Source organism: Formica exsecta, unplaced genomic scaffold (assembly GCF_003651465.1).
Source record: "Formica exsecta isolate Colony F162 unplaced genomic scaffold, ASM365146v1 scaffold332, whole genome shotgun sequence".
Classification (NCBI taxonomy): domain Eukaryota; kingdom Metazoa; phylum Arthropoda; class Insecta; order Hymenoptera; family Formicidae; genus Formica; species Formica exsecta.
In genome coordinates, this window is record NW_021850572.1 from 28,525 (window position 1) to 43,508 (window position 14,984).

The 14,984-nt window shown below is 31.5% G+C and overlaps 2 protein-coding genes across 2 annotated transcripts in view; one reads left to right on the top strand and one right to left on the bottom strand.

The window, feature by feature from the left end:
• Nucleotides 1-8,956: 8,956 nt before the first annotated feature.
• Nucleotides 8,957-12,269, bottom strand: LOC115238304 (glycerate kinase-like). Its single transcript, XM_029811996.1, has 4 exons — nucleotides 12,012-12,269; nucleotides 10,828-11,389; nucleotides 9,560-10,431; nucleotides 8,957-9,309 (listed from the first exon to the last, which is right to left on the bottom strand). The coding sequence occupies exons 1-4, from the start codon at nucleotides 12,267-12,269 to the stop codon at nucleotides 8,962-8,964; spliced, it is 2,040 nt and encodes a 679-aa protein (XP_029667856.1). The 3' UTR covers nucleotides 8,957-8,961.
• A 1,062-nt stretch (nucleotides 12,270-13,331) lies between these two features.
• The window catches only part of LOC115238299 (trans-Golgi network integral membrane protein 2-like), a 2,898-nt gene continuing 1,245 nt past the window's right edge, over nucleotides 13,332-14,984 (top strand). Inside the window, exon 1 of the mRNA XM_029811990.1 lies at nucleotides 13,332-14,796. Coding sequence (XP_029667850.1) covers nucleotides 13,617-14,796 — 1,180 coding nt within the window. The 5' untranslated portion in view covers nucleotides 13,332-13,616. The remainder of the gene's footprint in view (nucleotides 14,797-14,984) is intronic.

The following is a 14,984-nucleotide window of genomic DNA, read 5'->3' on the forward strand; positions in this document are numbered from 1 at the left end:
CTGAACCTGCCGCGATTCTCACGTAATTAGCGAGGCCACGTGCGAGGAAAACTTGGCCCATAAATTTCGGGAAATGGAAATGGCGTCACGTCCGATCTCTCTCGCGATCTTTCCATCTTTCTCTCGGCGTTCCATCCCTGCCCGCCTGCCCGGCGCATTAAACGCTATTCTACTTTCCAGAATGTCTCTTTCACATTCTATAGCCATGTAGAGAAATCAGAGAACTCTACCTACGCCGATCACGTATTGTGCGCTGAGGCCAATCTGTTCTCTCCTGCCGTCACGTTTGATGGTTTATGTCATCTGTGTTGTACGCGTCTATACCGCGATCCTAGAATAGGTAAGATGTCAATCATTTTTCGTCCCAGGAGTTTTTCGTCGGCGGAATTCGAATTTTCGGTTGCTTCATCGCTGTATTCGCCGCTCAATCACGGCACCTCGTAGAATTATATGAGGTTTCTCATAAAAGAGACAAATCTGATATTAGCTGGGTGACAAAATTATTTGATCTATATCTCGTTATTTTACGAGCTTTTTATCGAACCGATAAATATTTTCACGTTTTATGCTATCATTACTTTGTTTGATCCTTAAAATGTAACGTAAATTTTCGAGTTTAGATAATGTTTAGGCACTATGTGTATGAAAATTTATTGTGGTTTAACAGCTAAAGTGTCATTAATTTTTATCATCTGTAATTAGAAAGTGATTCACTTAATTGAGAAAATTTCTCAATTAAAGGAATTTTTTATTACAGGTTTAATCAAATTAAGAAAAAAATTTTGATTTCTGTCATTACTTTCATTCACTCATAATAAATAATTTGAACGTGTCTCTATTAAAAATGTCATATTTTGACGATTTAATAAAACAGCTCGAGTAAAAATACTTTGCGCTCCAGAATAACCAGTGAAAATAATAGGCATCGCAAAATACTAATCATGAAATGTCTTATAAATATGGTTGTGTGTGTATTAGTAACGTGAAATAAATACTAGTTTGACCGTATTTCCGTCTGTCTTTCATCAAATTCAAATTCGTACGTATGTCGAAATATTTGCTTTACTGGTTCGTCGGACAAAGAGATAACATCCCGTTTTTCCCACGCGGGCGATTGGTTTGGTCTGTTTTATGTTCAGAGGACGGCTTCAAAAATGACTCACGTGCCTGTTAGAGGGCTTTCGAATGGACGACAAACACGAGACTACAACGATACTGAACAATTCGGCCGTCGTGATTTTCAAACCGTTAACAGTCGGCCGTTAAACGGCGCCGATGCAAACGCCAACAGATTAATGCTAATTTACTCGATATTTACGCTTCTCTCTCGACACCGTGGCCGCGCAACATATTTCCATTGTTTTACTACAACGTGTCAATATTGAATAGCGCACAGCAATGGGGCTATCGGACTATTTACTATAACGTCGTGCGCGTAAGCTTCAAAATGCGAGCATGTCATATAAAACTGAATGTTCGATTATTAAACATGGAATTCGAGACTAGAGCTTGACCAAAAATAAAAAAATGTCACTTTTAATCTTGAAACAAATCTGTTCGATATTTGAATTGAATGATGTTATATGTTTAGTGATTGTCTTTTCTATTTTTAATTTTGAAGAGAATATTTATATAATATTCTAGTATTTACATAAATAAAATGTTATTTTATTGCAATATTGTTTATTAAATGAATCTAAATTTTAATGTATATGTCAAAAGAATATAACGTGATCTCGTAAAATTTCTAAATATCTCTAAGGAAATCAAGTGCCACTAGAGACATAACTTGTAAGAAAGGTATGTCAACATATCTTATGCATAATTCAATAGAAAAACCAGAGAGAGAGGGGGAGAGAGAGAGAGAGAGGGAGAGAGAAGAGAGGAAAAAGAAAGAATGCGACATTAAATTTATATATTGTATATAAAATAAAATAGGAAGTATAAGAATCTCTCTAGAGAATAGAGCTGATTCGCATATCTTTTGAATAAATCAAAAATCTGGTTCTCCTTATAAACAGCATTGAAGAATTGCGACATAGAAATTGTACAATAAATTTTATAAATGATGCATTGGAGGAAAAAATAGATTATTGGTTATTAGTGAAATATTTTTCTAGGATATACTTTTTTCTTTTCATTAAAAGAAAAAAATTAGTTATTATTATTATTTTAATATTATAAAAGATTTATCAAAAGAAAGAGCGTTGCCCGAAGTTATTTCAGCGTGCAAATTATTATTAAATTGTGACATTATTATATGATATAAACATTTATTTTATAATAATGAATAAGATAATAGATATATGCATATAATGCATATTTGCTTTGCGACTTGACTTTATCTTTGATGTGAATTTATCTTTATCTACTTTATCTAATTCCAGATGTTATATATCATTGATTATATAGTTTTACATTTTATTGATTTTACATTTTTAATATATTTTTACACATTTTTAATATGTTTTTAGGCAGTTTATCTCGATAAAACTATTATTACTTCTGTTCTTTAGTTACAGTTTGATATATTCTTTAATTATTTGCTTGATGATATATATTTGCGTCGAGGTAAATTTTGCATTGTAAAATAAAATATACTTTACGCTTTCATTATTAAAACGTAATAATATATTTGAAGTGTGCACATGTGCAAAGACTTTTATGTGTATGATAACATTTTTATTAAATTAAATATACATTTGAATATCTTTTACATTTCTCATATAAAATTAGACATATATTTTTATAAAAGCAATTTTATAAATTCATATTTATATTATATTGTATGAGACACATGATACATAATGATATTGCATTTACTTGATGCTAGAATATATATAACAAAGCGCATGAGGCATGCCATTTATTTCTTTTTACATCATATTATTTAATAAATTGCAATTAAAAAATCGCTAATTTAAAAAAAAAAACATTTTTTGGAATGTAAAAATTTGGTGTAAAAATATAATATTATATTAATTTACATAAATACTTTTTTTATCAAACTAACAATAAGATAAATTATCAAGTTAGAAAATTACTATGTAAGATTCTAATGTGAAAATTTTTGTTATACGAGTAAAGATAGTTTCTTAACGCAATATCTAACTCGATTTATCTATTTTTATTTTGAATTTGATAAGCGCAATAAATAATTACAATTATCTATTTATTAAATTTTGATCTACGAGTAAATATCGATGTGTAATCAGAATGATTGAAAATTTCTCGTCTCTTGGAACAGAAACGGTAAGGGATGGAAATGAGGTCCACGGTTTGTTTTCTCAAGAGTTTAAGCAATTCGGAGCATTTGGAATCGCTGACCTAGGTTCGTACAATTCCATTCTGCTTAACCTAAAGCGGTCGGTCGTGCAATCGTCAATAGAAGTTTGAAAGCACAAATCAATGATGATTAGATTAGTATAAGAAGCATAGACAAATTTGATTACAAACTAGATAAAATCACATTAAAATTTTATTTGCCGTTACACGCGCTATGTTTTTAATTTCCATAATTTAAAAATATATATTTTTTATATTATTATTATACTATATTTTTTTTTATTTTAGAATTATTTGTTAAGTTAGATATTTATTTCACTTTCTCTCTTTTTCTCTCTTTCTTTTTAAAATATACGTGTATATGTCCGATTACAAACCATGATATTTTCTGCTAGAAGTACTCATATCTTGCTTGTTTCAAACTAAATTTTGCAAAGAGAATAGATTAAGATTCTTAAATGATTCTACATGCTATTTCTTTGCTTTTATTTATATATAATTCTGCTCTGTTATTATCATTGTGAAATAATGACTTACTTTTTTAAACGAGAGATTTTCTCGTGTACTGTGTCTTATGCGGACATTAATTCAGAGTTGATAATCTCTTACATCATTTCTCAAGCCGTCTTGTTACGAAATGTAGTGGGTATCGTAAGTACACGTACCTTTGTCGTATGTCTCTGGAGATTTTTCCAACCTGGGGATGAAATGCAGCTTGCAATTAGATCCACCTAGCACGGTATTTACAGAGCTGAGCGCGAGATACTTTCCATCTGCAGAATTTACATCTCTCCCTAGCCTCTCCTTTTCTCCTGAGAACACTTTCATAGGAATTATTATTCAGTATTCATACCATACTTCCTTCCTGTCGTATTTAAGTCATCAGTACGATGCGTCTGTGGAATGTGATTTGTTTAACAACGACATACAGAGTCAGGGGTATACGGATTCATAAAAGTTTCGACAGTTTCATTTTTTCCGCGTTAATTCCGCGTATTCACGAAACTCACTGAAATATACGACGCCGCGTTGGCATCGACCAGAATTGCTACTATCTGTCAATCCAATTATTCCATAATCAGTCAACCAATAGGAGAAAAGCTGTCCGGGCTGCACTCCATGTTTATTAGAGATATAAACATAATTCGATAACATTGATAATTTTAATCCTTGATCGATTAAAATGACTGAGTAGAATTTTACGCAGGAATTAGATATATTTCCTACAATAATATAAACATTTATTGTATTTTTTAATATTTATTGTTTACGAGAAGGGGTCTGTACAAAGAAAATTATTATAGTAAGAGAAAGCTTGATGTCATATTAAAATTTTATCATTAAAAGATTTATTATTGTTTTCGGAATACGCTGCAAGAGATGTATATAATTATATTTATTTTATAGACGTATGTATTTATTTGTCAAGTAGCCATATATTAAAAAATGTTCTTACCTTTTAATGTTCATATATATTTGAATATCTTATCATTATTATTATAGAGGATAATTGCATTTCTTTAAGATAAAGTCTGGAAGTCTTCGAGTATTCTATTTGAAGACTAACTTTGTTCGAAGAAACGTTTTAAAACGTTTGTCCGCGAGAAAGAAATTTTTTCCTTTAGTAGAATAAATTACACGTCGTTTAAACGTTTGTTTAGTATACTGGTATTGCAACTTTAATGAAGAAAAATCTCACATTGCATATCTTTTAGATAGCATCGTAACCCTGGTATCAAGCCAACTAGATTAATCTGTTTTAGGGCAATATATCATTGCTAACGCTTATTCCATAGTCTGTCAGTTCTTTCGGTGCAAAAGAACAATACTGAGATTTATATGGAAATTTGCCGGTCCTCTTATATTTCATGTATTTTAGTTGGAGATCTCTAGGGTAAAAAAAAATGTACCTACACAGCATATGTCGTCTCTTCAAGTCTCGCTCGCGAGCATTTTTATCCGCCATTCGATTTGCATTGTAGATTTAACCGGAAAAAGCGCATAGAGATTTTTTTAGATAGAACCTTAGAGTTATATAATGTAGCATCAACGTCAAGCGCTTATGAGAGTATTACATATGAAATGTCAGTTTTGCATTAATATTATTCTATACATGTTAATTTTAGAGAACTTAAAATATGTCTATGAAATTTATAGATCAATCCTAGTAATTTGATAAAACGGAAGATGAGATAAAATTCGGTCAAAAAAGCATTATATAATTTTATACATGTAAAAATATCGAGCTAATTAATCAAACTTCTCTGAATTAAGGCGCTTCAACACGAAATCGCGGAAAACGACACGGTGCGTGTAAGCACGGTAGAATTCGCGGTGGATCTATAGTTGCAAAGGCAGAGCTTCACCGACGCTGCTTGGTGGTTGGTTAAGTAACGAGCAGTGCATATTTAGCCGTGGCTTCTCTGCAGAGACATGCAAATGTACAGCGATGGCTCCTCTTGGTTGGTTGCCTCTATACTACGTGAAATATACTCCGCTTCATGCTTAATCAAGATTTCGCTGGCCATTATACTCCGGAGAACCGTTCTTCATAAAGTTTTGCATTTTGACAAATCTCCGATGTGTAAAGACAATATAAATTTCTATCTTTGATTTCTTTTATATTGTTTCTACAATTAAATACATACATATGTAACAATCTTTTTATTTGCTTATTAAAATTACATATAAATTTTTACTATTTTATGATAATTTTATGGATATATAATTTTATGAATATAAGAAATATGTAAATGTAGAACACACTCTGTGTACATTTATCATTATATGTATGTATATATGTATGTATGTATGCAACTTGCATTAATCTATCGAAATTTTTGACTTTAACAAATAAATAAGGAATGCGCGGATCGTATAATAAATATATGTCGTAATTTGGAATTTGCATGAAATGAACAAGGATAAGAAATAGACCCAATGATGTAAAGTATTTCATCTAGAATCTAGAGTATGTGATGAGATGGATTATTTATTATTCAGTATAAAATTAATAACACTTTAATTATTATATATTTATATGCACAACATAGAAATTTAGAAATACCACACATATTTATATTTTATATTTACTGTCTTTTATTACTGCATCGCGGACAGCAAACGGGGTATTCAGAATGACGTTCATTTTGATGTTGTCCTACGTCTTTTTCACAGCTACATCTAAAGCAAATATATAACAATAATATACATATATTAACTTTATTTAACAATTGAATATTTTTAGTGGCAATCAATATGTATAGGTAGGGGGGTATTAAGGGTTTTGCGCGCGTGTATGTGTGTATGTGTTATATAATTTATTGAACTTACTCTTCTATTTTGTATTTATTCTGCGATGTGCATGTTACTTTGACACACCTTTGCCGATCTCCTGCGGGAAGTACTTCACTGACACAGTTTTCTGAAATAATTTTTATGACACACTAAAATATGAAAAAAGAAAATATCTCTTTTACATGCACAATATACAATTAATTTTTAAAAAATTTAAAATTAAATATTAACATATATACAAGATAAAAGATTAGGTATATTTGAAAAACTCTTATTTTATTTATTATTTATAAAGAAAAGAAGACATAAGGAACACGTTTAGATCTTCTAATAAATCATACTTTTGGCAGAGACAGATATATAATACACTTTCGCAAACTTATTTAAATTATCCTATATATATTACGCACTGTATGAAAATAGATAGATAAATTTATACAAGACCTCATAGTAAAGTTACGTACCATATTTAGGAACCTGCATTGAATAATGCACGAATAGGAGGAAAATGCAAAACACTGCGAAACGTTTCATTGTGCAATATATATATTATATGTTGTTACGCGAGAGAGATTCAACAAACTGTTATGAAGAATCTTAATGCCGAACTAAATTTATAGTGTTCCGCATAGTTGTAAGGTCAGGAGTGAAGATAAGGATGTAAAACGTTTGCATCTTACGCTTGATTGCTGCCACATTATATAATTTTTTCTAATCATGCTTAGAGTTTTTTATATACATACTTAAGATAAGACGATAGCATGCAATAGTTACAATGTGAATGAGGTAATTAATAGATAAAATTATAAAATTCCATGGACTGTATTGTGTATATTAAACACATTTCAGCATTTTTCTTTACAGCTAAATGTATCGAAACTTTACATTATCTATTAATAAAGTAAGTAGTTCTTTATAATATATGTTCGGAAAAATTTAATATAAGTCTGCAAAATTTTTTCCGCCCATTCAAATTTTTTCCGCCATTTTTTTTAGTACAGTATTAAAAAATAATTTTTTTTTTTATTGTGAACCGATTAAATAGATTAATTTAATTTAGATAAATTGCGTTTCTTTTTACATTCACTTTTTTACTTTTATTAGAGAATTATTGTTATCGATATCAATATCTCGCTTACGATTTTCTCAACAGCAGAAGCTTAATCGGATTAAACCGAGCAATGTTAGATATAAGAAGTTCGCACACGCATTCTGTAAGTGGTATTCTCAAAGGCATTTTGGATTTGGTCACGAAGAAATGGTAAGAAAGAACGCACTCACAGAAGTACACCGTATCGCGGATATGTCGTCGGTAGGCGAGTCCATTCCCAAGGCTTTGTTGAACGGGATTGATACCGACCCCAGGGGACATGCCGAGCTAGAAGATCTCTATTATGTCAAGAAAAGGCGAAATGAGCTTTTTGGGACTTTCGTTTCGTTCGTTCTCGCTGAGTCGATTACTCAATAAGAATCATTTTATCATCGACGACAAATTTCTAATTTACAAAACAAATTTATTGGTTTAATTTGCACAATAAATCAAACCGCATTAATTATATTATTTAATTTTAATTTTATAGGCATAATTAACATTAGCATTTGTAGCATTAGCATTTTTGTTGGGTTTATATGATTTGTTATGAAATAGCATCGTTGTATATTAAATAACGCGCAATAGGAGACCATAAAAATCAATATGTTATCAATAGCGTAAACAGCTGTGTAGGAAAATAAGATATGTTAACATAAATTTATATTTGATAAACTTAGAGTTCAAGTACTCGTATTGTAACAATTTTGTTCATGATTTTACTTTGTGTCTTATATTGCTGCAAATATTCTTTAATAAATAAACCTTTGATGCGTTTTATTTAGTGTAAAAGATCTTTTTGAGTTTCATAGTAGAATCTCTCTCAAAATGAGAAAAAAATATTTACATTATCATAAATTTAAAAATAGAGATATAAAATTTATAGATATAAAATAGCTGTAACTGCTTTCAGAACGTACCATTTATTATTTTTGAAAATAAAATATTCATACGTAAATCAGAAAGAAGTACCAAGATTTAGAAATATTTATCGTAATAAAGCATATAATTGGAAGCTGCAGTAACATTTTATTGTATGTATAATTGATTTATTGATTCTATTTTGATGTTATTTACAACGTGTAGTTACATATATTTCTTTTGATTAATTAAATATGTATTATTAATGCAAATATGTTTTAAATAATTTATGAATGTTTGATATGCGGGATGTTAAATGGGAAATAAGATGTCTATACATTAATCCAAGAAATCAGGTCGCATATGAATTTGGAGCGAACGGAGTAAAATCCATCACAAAATCTGGCACACAACAGGGTCGTAAATAATCAAAGGCTCTTCGGTGCTGCGACCCGACAACAATATTGTAACACTGGGACTACCGTCCCCGATAACATACGATTGACAGGGTAGTCTCTATCGGCGTACATCCTATCTTCGTCTACGTGACAGGTACCGCTGCAGTTGCATTGGAAACGGGCGATACGTATAACGTGAAGATCTCCGACATCCGCGAGTGTGTAATAATTTTCTCTCTTTAGTTGTAGTAACTCGTCGCCGCTGTTGATATTCGAGAAAAACAAATTTGTGTTGTTTTCCCTTAAAACTCGTTCCGGCAGAATAGCGGCATACCTCTCCTTCATTTCCTCTGCGTCTTTCATCGCTTGGCGAGCCTTCTGCAAAAAGATATTGCATGAATTACAGCGAATCAATGCCACAATAAAACAAATCTAAAGTTCTATGCATTGTGCTTCGCAAAGTGCTCCGCATTGAAAACCCTCCTCTCCCCTTTTCGCCCGCGTCTGGCTGGCAATATCATCGACCACCCCCAGTGTGCGATGTTTCAATATTTCATCGCTTCCGCTTTATTCGGCTGTACGCGAGCGTGATAAAAAATAAAGTAGGCTATCGCTGTCGTGCTCTTACCACGATCTCCGACTCGCTCTGTTTATCTTCGGCGAGCTTCCGCCATTTTAGAAAGGCAGTCTTATACATACTCTTCGCTTTTTCGTATTCCGGGTGAACGTCAGTAGCGAGGCTCTTGTATCCGAATGCGCCAGCTGCGCTGGTATTGCCGTCTCTTCCGTCAGAGCTACCGCCGAGGAACCAGACGGTGTAGTTTCGCAAAATTGGATATTGCTTTGTACGCATGTACCAATATAAGGAAAAGTAGAGGGCGAGTTCTTGATTGGGGCCACCTTTGCCGGAATTCTCGCCAAGATTAACGGTCGGTTGACCTCCCAGCAAAAGGCATAGCCCCAGACCCCATTTGTCCTTCGTAGGAAACATCTCCCACACCTTCTGATCGGTCAGAGGACATATCGGACTTTCCTTCATTTGCTCGTACATTTCTAACTTGGTAATTTTGTTCTCAACCGCCAGGATCATTAGCGACGCGATCTTCACGTACTCCTGCGCGAATTCCTCGACGGTCCCGCCACAGGTGGAGTTTAATTTCAAAGGGGACAGCCCCAGTTTAAGGGCTTCCGTCGCCATGCACTCTATAGCATCGGCGTTACACGCGATCACATATTGCTGCACGAACTTATACCTCTTCTTCTCGTCCAATTGGGTATCCGCCCTCGTCTTCCGGGGGTCGGCTTCCCCTAACAGTTCGCGAACGTTCTGCGATACTTTGTCGATAAGTTTATACTTCATTAAAATAGCTAAGGCTCTTTGATCCTTTGGATCGTAAACGCACGGACCACCTCCCAATTGTTCCGATGGTTCTGCTGACACGTCAGATGTGAAGAGGGTGATGATTTTAGCCGGATAAGCCAAACGTGCCAGATCACCGCCTGAAAAAATTCTCTTTTATTATATTCTTTGTATCTAAAGATGTTCTTTGAATTACGTTCAAAAGAAACAAAAATGAAATTTTTATGTGTGATTATAATTTTTTATGTTTTTAATTATAATTTTTGTTTTTTTTAATACAATAATATAAATGTGTGTAAAATTAAATAAAAAATCATTGATCAATGCAATTTAATTTTTACTGTCAAATGCAATATTATTTAATCATAACGAAAATAACGAAATTAATCTGCCTTAGATTACATTTGTCTGTTTAATAAGATCATGCTTAGACTCTCGATGGAATGCTCGATGGAAGGGCCGAAATATGAGTTGAAAGTTTCATCAGAGAGAGAAGCGACTAATAAAATTTTCTCGCACCTAACTAAACCACTTACCTCTTATCGCAGAAAGTTTATTTCTCACGATATTGATCTCTTCGAGAGTCGCATTAGCAGTTTTTAACCTGTTGAGAACTCTTAACTTATCTTTCAATGTAATTGTATTTTGCGGGCAGCACAGAAGATCGTCTAGACCTCGCGACAACATAACTATCAATAAGTCACGTTTTTTCAGTCGCTTACAGTACTTCGCGATTTTCTGCGTCATTTCGACTGTTTTCTGGTCTGGTTGTCCATCCATCCCGACTTCAACGAAAGTTATACGACTGTCCAACTTTGGAAACGCTTCCGGAAAGTTCCACATCATAGAGATCGATTTGCGAGGTACTACTATAAATCCTCTTTTCAGTTGTTTACCAACCACTTTTTCAAACGCTGAGCTCATTGTAACAACTTCCTTGCCCCAGCCAACAATATGTAAATTATTTTTTATTTTGTACTTGACATTGTTAATTGTTAGCGTCGCACGACCATCATACTTAATCTTCTTAGGTATAATTGCTGACGGATAAATGCATTTTATACTCGCTTCGATGACAGCACTGAGATCTTTACGAATCTGTATTCATCGAGAATTTCGATATTTTACGTAAGTTTATACATATATTAAAGCGGAGATTTTAGGGAGCTCTAAAATATTTTTATAATTATTATAACGTTATAATTTATATTATGCTCTTGTTATATCAATGTATTATATAAAATTATGCCATTAAAATATTGTTGCATTATAAACTGTTAATACTTTCATGACTAAATATTTGTTAATTAACAATTTAAAACATGCATAAATAAATATTGTCATGTGAGGTCAAAAATATTATATTTGTTTAAAAATTAATGATTTTAGAAAGATTTATTTATGAGGATCATATACATTATATATATATATATATATCGATGATGAACATTGAAAAGAATGGTAAACCGAAAGTAGGTTTTGTTAAAGTTGGGGTTAATAGCATGACTCGAATATAATCGCATATGAAATGGAAAGAGATAAAAATTCTCTTTTATGTGAGATTTAATAAACATTATATATAAGATAAAATATATTGAAATACATATGTATTTTATTTTCTCGAGTGATTATAGCGATAATCATAGTACTGAAAGCATCAAATAACTTTGTTCTTTTAATACGAAACAGTAAAAAGACTGATTTGATGTCACATTATAACCTGCAACATTGTTTTTTCTCCGCGTAATTTTTTCATATCTCTAATTTCTTTTTGCCGAATGCTTGCTTCTATGTTGGAACGCGCATTTTCTATCGCAATCCTATCAAATCGTCTTCGCTTTAAAGAAAATTCCACGTCCTTTATGACTTGCTGTCTTTTGGCTTCCACCGTCGCGATTTTTTGCGCTGTTTCTTCTTGTTTCAACGGATCTATCTTTTCCTGTTCGCGTAGTTTGTGTTTTTTCTTATGTTGTTGCATGATTTAATAGAACTTTTATGATTTTGTGAAAATATTGTAAAATTATCGGAAATAATTGATATGGAATATTATGATATGATTGAGTGTTACATTTTAGGTTATTAAGCTGACAATATAATTTCATGTTGCTTTCGGTTATTCTGTTTTAATCATAAAAGCGTTAAATTAATTTTAATTTACTATATTAATTTTCATATAAATTTTAATGTAAAATTCGTCAAATTCGTTTGTATAGTTACTAATTTCTTTCGGCTCTTAATTGATTATTAAAAACAAGAAATAATTAATCAAGCATTAGTTTATCTGTTTATCATAAAAAATAACAAACTGTGTGATAATTTATCTATTATTTTAATTATATATCTATTTATTGTTTCTCTTTAAATGTATAATAAATAGGTACGATATATTTATGCTAATCATAATTACTAATTTTTATTAATCGCTATTATTAAATTTATGTTTGGTATCGTAGTTTCTATCCTTTTTGATGTAACACCAAAATATTTTATTAATGTATGCTTTTCTTATCTTTGTTGATCGAAATATAATAATTGCTATTATTGATGAGACAAATACTGTTAAACATTCATAGTTGCTAGTAAATAAATTTTATGTCTGACTTGTTAAATTGCCGGTACTTTCAATGAAAAGGTAACAATGTTTTGAATAACGCAATTATCTTACGATATATTAATATCTGACACGAGAGAATATGTAAATGATATATATCAGAGAGGAGTTTGAGTGACCATCCTGTCGTTTTTCTTGGAATGATTATCAAGTCTCGTTTAAAATTGTTATTTGTATCTTTATTATTCTAGAGAAGCAATATACTAAAATAAATAAAAATTGCAGACTTATTAAAAGGTATAATTAAATCTATATAGCAGATATATTTTCCTGATTGGTCCACTGACCCACAATTTATGGATGCAGCACAGACTCGCACCAAAAGATGATTTTACCAACAGTGTTGAACAATGATCGTGGCAATTTAATTCTACATAGCCTCGAAAGTGAATGTAGATGTCAGTATTAATCAAGTCTTGGTAAGTGTTCCATGAAAAATGCGAAATGGTCGCTTTCTTAAGTTTCTGACTGGTTATACGTATTGTAGGAAAATTAAAGAGGTTATGACAGACAAAAATATATTAAACGGAATACAGCGTTTCTAAAATATAATACAGACTGTGCGAGAGTGGGAGTGTATGAGACTTTTTTAGAAAATGATCGATGTTCATAAAAATTAACGGGACATAAAATTATGTTCAGTAATTGAGCGACAGTTTATTACGGTTTACTAGTTTGTACAACAGAGGCTGGAAAGTCATCTCCAGAGAAATAATGGAAAACCGTTACGCTTTATTTCGTGTCGCATTAGTGCTAAATATTCTTATCCTAGTTATTTCCTTCACGGGAGTGATAAGCGCTCCAGCGAAGCCAGCGACTATCACAGAAGTTATGAAGATTGATAAAAATCTATGCGATACATCTAAATTTTTATACGAATCAGAATATACAAAACTTTGTGCATTATTGCCATATCCTAACGCTTCTTTGAGCTTCACTGCTGAAAATTTAAATATTTTTCTGTGTTTAGGAGTTTATGATACAGCATACAAGATTTGTCAATATTCTAGTCAATTGCTCCCTCAAATTCTACGCTTTAATAGTACAGCAGTATTAACTACATATGTAGAGAAATTTGCTCCTTCTGCAAATCAAACCCAGGAAAAGGAATTTTGCGATAGTTTACAAGGATTTACATCATTATACAATAAAACAGATTCATTTTTGAACCTATTGGTTGAAAGTCTTAATAAATCGCATAAATGTCAGAAAATATGTTTTGATTTAGAAGAAAAGTTCAGACCATTATGTGCAGTATTTGCTTGGATTAAGAAAATTGATGACATTAAGAAAGCAAAAAGAACAGAACCAAAACATGTGACAATTGAACCACTTACAACTCCATTAAATGAAGCAAGTAATAATAAAAACAGCTTAGAAGTTGCAGTTAAGAAGATATTTGAAAACAATAAAAAGAACACAAATAAAATTATAAATTCTAAGAATGATAACAAAGTTGAAGAAATTAATTTAAATGTGTCTGGAATTGTACCAATTGTAGAATCTGATGTGGAGAAAGTAAAACCTGATACTGAAAAGTCAAGCAAGGCTGAAAAGAAATCAAATAATGCATCGATAGGCACACAACCTTATGAAGTATTAGTATCTGTACCGTTTGAAGAAAATGAAAAGAATACTATTGAAACTGATACTAATAAAATTGCAAATCCTATAAACAATCCTGCAAATGATGATTTACAAGTTCCGTCAATAAACAATCCTGCAGATGATGTGCCAAAGAAAGATCTAAATGAAGAAAAAGGAGAGGAAGTTAACAAGGAGCAAAATACTGATGATCTAAAAACTAGTACACTATCTGAAAATACACAAGACCATTATGATGTCGGAAATCCAGAAGAAGATATTGAACCTAATGTAGCAGACAGCAATAATGGTATGAATGTTCATAAACTTATATTTGTCTAATAATTTATTTTTGAAAATATATATGAAAGACAAAAATGATTACATCTTGAAATGTATGAAAACCAATTGGAATTTTCTATACATCTATATAATTATATATTTTGTGTCACATTTTATTTGTACACACAAAAAAATAAACTTTTGTAAAAATATATA

Coding starts and splice junctions, on each gene's coding strand:
- LOC115238304 (XM_029811996.1), bottom strand. CDS start 12,269: ATGCAACAACATAAGAAAAAACACAAACTACGCGAACAGGAAAAGATA. Junction 11,390..12,011: donor GAGAAAAAACAATGTTGCAG/GTTATAATGTGA, acceptor CGATGAATACAG/ATTCGTAAAGATCTCAGTGC. Junction 10,432..10,827: donor TAAACTTTCTGCGATAAGAG/GTAAGTGGTTTA, acceptor GAATTTTTTCAG/GCGGTGATCTGGCACGTTTG.